General features: G+C 67.1%; 1 protein-coding gene across 1 annotated transcript in view; it reads right to left on the bottom strand.

Moving 5' to 3' along the window:
* Positions 1–3,601, bottom strand: part of PRPF40B (pre-mRNA processing factor 40 homolog B) — an 11,344-nt gene that overhangs the window by 4,541 nt on the left and 3,202 nt on the right. Inside the window, exons 6-15 of the mRNA XM_025212401.1 lie at positions 3,581–3,601; positions 3,165–3,275; positions 2,960–3,080; positions 2,844–2,871; positions 2,566–2,730; positions 2,203–2,317; positions 2,056–2,120; positions 1,587–1,751; positions 1,124–1,232; positions 192–342 (exon numbers count right to left, since the gene is read on the bottom strand). Of these exons, the coding sequence (XP_025068186.1) occupies positions 192–342; positions 1,124–1,232; positions 1,587–1,751; positions 2,056–2,120; positions 2,203–2,317; positions 2,566–2,730; positions 2,844–2,871; positions 2,960–3,080; positions 3,165–3,275; positions 3,581–3,601 (1,051 nt within the window). The remainder of the gene's footprint in view (positions 1–191; positions 343–1,123; positions 1,233–1,586; positions 1,752–2,055; positions 2,121–2,202; positions 2,318–2,565; positions 2,731–2,843; positions 2,872–2,959; positions 3,081–3,164; positions 3,276–3,580) is intronic.

The following is a 3,601-nucleotide window of genomic DNA, read 5'->3' as shown; positions in this document are numbered from 1 at the left end:
GGGAGGAGGGGGGAGCTACAAGGCAAAGATTGTCTCCCAGCTCTGGGAGAGGCACAGGGGCCTGACGGGTTAAGCCAGGACGCCTGGGTTTTGTCCCCTGGCTGCAGGCGCAGAAAGGGGCACGCACAGCGTGGTGTGGCATGGCAGCACCCCCGCAGTGGGGGCACGGGCCGGGCTGGGGCTGCCCTCACTCTGCAAGTCCTCGTCCTCTGCGAAGGTGGGATTGTCCATCAGGTACTGCTGGGCCTCGGACCAGGTGGTCTGGAAGCTGACGTTGCTCATGCTATCCAGGATGTTCTTCAGTGCCTGGATGTTGCGCTTGCGCAGCTGCTTGGTGTGTTCCTGCGCAGGAGACAGGGCGCATGAGACGCCCTCGCGCATGGGCACCCTGCCCGGCATGCTATGGGCCCTACCCAGCTCCTCTCCATCCACCACCGGCCCAGTTGGGGCCACTCTCCAGCCCAGGCCGTGAGTCCCAGGTCTGCCCCCCCCACCGAGCTGCATTAGCACCAGGAGTTGTGGGTCCAACCCCCAAGAGGGCTGGGACGAGACCCCTGCACCACGCCGGATGCCCTAGAAACATGTATACATGCCAGGTGTGGAGCAGATGCCCACAGCAGCAAAATGTTTCCTCGTTACATGGAAAGGGACCACGTGAGGGGCAGGTGGTGCCAGCCTGCTCAACCAGGACCCTGCTGCCTTGTCAGGGTGGCAGGGGGAGGCCCAGGCCCCAGGCTGAGTCCCCAGCGTGTTCCAGCTGTGTTGCGGCTCACCGACACTGCTCTGCATCGCAGCCCCCAGCCCAGCCCCCGGCGACCACTCAATGCTTCCGGCCTCACAGCTCTGAACCCCAGAGTAGCTCCTATGCTGCAGCCTGGCGCTGGGCGCTCAAGCCCCCTCTGCCACCTGGTACAGGGCACCATTGCTGCTCTGTGGCCCTGGAGCCCATGGTTGTGCCCGATGAGGACTCGTGCTGCCTGATACTTGTCACAGATCCTCCAGGCCATGCATGAGCTGCCAGCAGCACCGCCCCCAGCACAACGCACCCAGCAACAAGGAGCCCTGCTCTCCTGGCCCAAGCGGCTCCCACCTGCAGCCAGGGCTGCACAGGTCCCACCCCTACCTTCTCCTTCTTGGCCAGGAAGAAGAGGACATCATCGTAGATCTCCTTGCGGTCACGCTCTGGGACCACAGCCCAGACCTCCAGCTCCCCAAACATCTGCTCAGCTTTCCTGGGGGCGGGGGGGGACACACGGACCGGGAGGGTTACGGCACCGGCTCCTCCGGGCACAGCTGTGGGGCACAGCAGCGCTTCCCGGCCCGTGTCTGGTCAATGCAGGAGGGGCACGGCTCTGTGCTGGCCCCCCGGCCCACGCACGTGGGGGAGGCCAACAGATGCACCACAGCAGCCCCTATCTTCTGGGACACTCCCCACCCAGCCCGAGCCATGCATCAGCCCCTCAGAGCCACCCGAGCCCCCCCAGCCCTGGGCTGCATGCAGGCCATGACACCCCTTGCTCCAGCATGGCCCCCACAAACCCTGGCCCCAGAGGGGGACGCAGCACCCGAGCCGCGCTGCCCCCCACCTGTAGCGGGTGGTGGAGCTCATGCGCTCATGCTGCTCCAGGAACCGCTGCAGTTCCTCCCGGGCCTCCTTGGCCCGGAGCCGCGCCTCCTCCTTCTCCTCCTTCTCGCGTTGGGCCTTGTAGGCGTTGAAGGCCTGCTTCTTCTCGCTCAGCTTGGGCAGGGCGCTGGGCACAGAGCAGACGGGCGGGCTGGAGGAGCGGCCCCATCGCCAGCCTCCGGAAAGGGGCTGGCGCCGACGGGCCGGGGCCAGCCAGCTCCAGCAACGGGCAGAGAGAGGAGACGCTGCAGAGAACAGGGCAGGGGCGCTGGCTGCTGGGGGGAGCGGCACCGGGCTCCGCCAGCCCCAACCTGGCCCAGCAGGGGGCACCGGCCGCAGGGGGGGGGCAGTGCCCGGCATCCCCCCACTGGGGGTGCTGAGCTCCAGATCAGGGGCCAGGGCTGGCACGCGGGGGCTGGGCTGGCACCTACCTGTACCGCAGGTCATTGATGATCATCTTCATGGCCTGCTCCCACGATGCATTGGAAGCGACGCCCTGCAATAGAGGCACGGGTCAGTGGCACCAGCCCCCACGGCCACAGTCCCCCACGGCCATTGCCCCCCATGGCTCCGGGTACCTTGTCCTTCAGCAGGTCCTTGAACGCCTGCTTGGCTTCCTCCTTGGTGCTCCAGCTGCCGGCACTCGGCATCACGTCCCCACGCTCATCCTCCTCCCGCCGGCTGGGGTCGGCACTGGCCAGGAAAAGAACGCGGTGTTGGGTGCAGGGCTGTGGGGGCCAGGGCAGCCCCCAGGCTCGGTGGAGCTGGAGGGAAGAAGCCACCCTGGTCCCCAGGGCAGGTGGGACCCAGGCTGGAATTGCCCCCAGGGAAGGGCTGGATGCGGGGCAACTGGGGCTGCCCCAGCTGCCAGTAGCCCCGTGGCAGGGGCTCAGGCTCCTCCATGACCCCATGCCTCCCCCCAGGCCCCCGTCCCCCCCCCCCTGCCAGCCACCTCCTCCTGCAGCGGCATGACCTCCTCTGGGGTTTCGGCCATGGCCCCTAGTGCCAGCGGCTCCTGCTCATCTGCAGCTGTGGCCTCCGTGTCCGTGGTGGCAGCTGAGGACAGGGACGGGCTGGAGGCGGCAGATGGCGTCTCCTGCTGCCTCCTAGAGTGGGGGGATGTGGGCACCGAGGTGATGGGGCAGTCGCTCCAGCAGCCCCTGAGCTCACACCCCTGCTCCGTGGCGCCCTCCCCTGCCCCCCCGCATCAGCCACTCACCCGGCCTCCTCCTCCTCTTTGATCAAGGCTGCAAAACAAGATGCCACCTGTTACGCTGATGCCCACGGCTGCCCCCATGCGCGAGAGCCCAGCTCCCCCCCAGCACGGCCCCATACCCTCCAGCTCATCCAGGTCCCGGGGCTTGGTCCAGCGCGACTCCTTGCTCTGGGCGTTGTAGTAATAGGACTTGCCTGTGTCCGACTTGTACTCGCGCCAGGGACACTGGGACAGCAGCAGCTGCAGGAGCAGGCATGAGCTGGGGACCTGCTCTGCAGGGAGATGCGGGGCTGCCCCCCGGGCCCTGCTCCCCGCGGCCCCTACCTCTGCTTTGGACTTGAGCTCGTCCGGCTTCTCCCAGGTGGACTGCTTGGAGTCGCAGTTGTAGTAGTAGGTGCGCCCATCGGGGGCCTTATGCTCGGTCCAGGGAGGCTTCTGGGCCGAGGCGAGGGGTCAGCCCCACCCAGCCCAGCCCCCGGGCAGCACCCTGCAGCAGGGACTGCTCTGCCCACCCCAGCAACGGACCCAATCCTGATCCCAACCACAACGATAGGCCCAAATCCTGCTGCCACACCCAGTCAAGGGGTCCTGAGCTCCATCTGTTGGAGCCCTCCCAGCGGGACCAGACACAGCTGCTCCCTCTTTTTTTTTACCCCAAAGGGTTCATTTGGGCCCCGACGGGACCCCTCAGCTGTATGGGGCCCCCACACTGCTCCTGGGGCGTTCCTGCTCCCACCTACCTTGCGGGACATGTCGCGGGC

Source organism: Alligator sinensis, unplaced genomic scaffold, assembly GCF_000455745.1.
Source record: "Alligator sinensis unplaced genomic scaffold, ASM45574v1 scaffold1329_1, whole genome shotgun sequence".
NCBI lineage: Eukaryota > Metazoa > Chordata > Crocodylia > Alligatoridae > Alligator > Alligator sinensis.
This window is presented reverse-complemented; position numbering and strand designations above follow the sequence as displayed.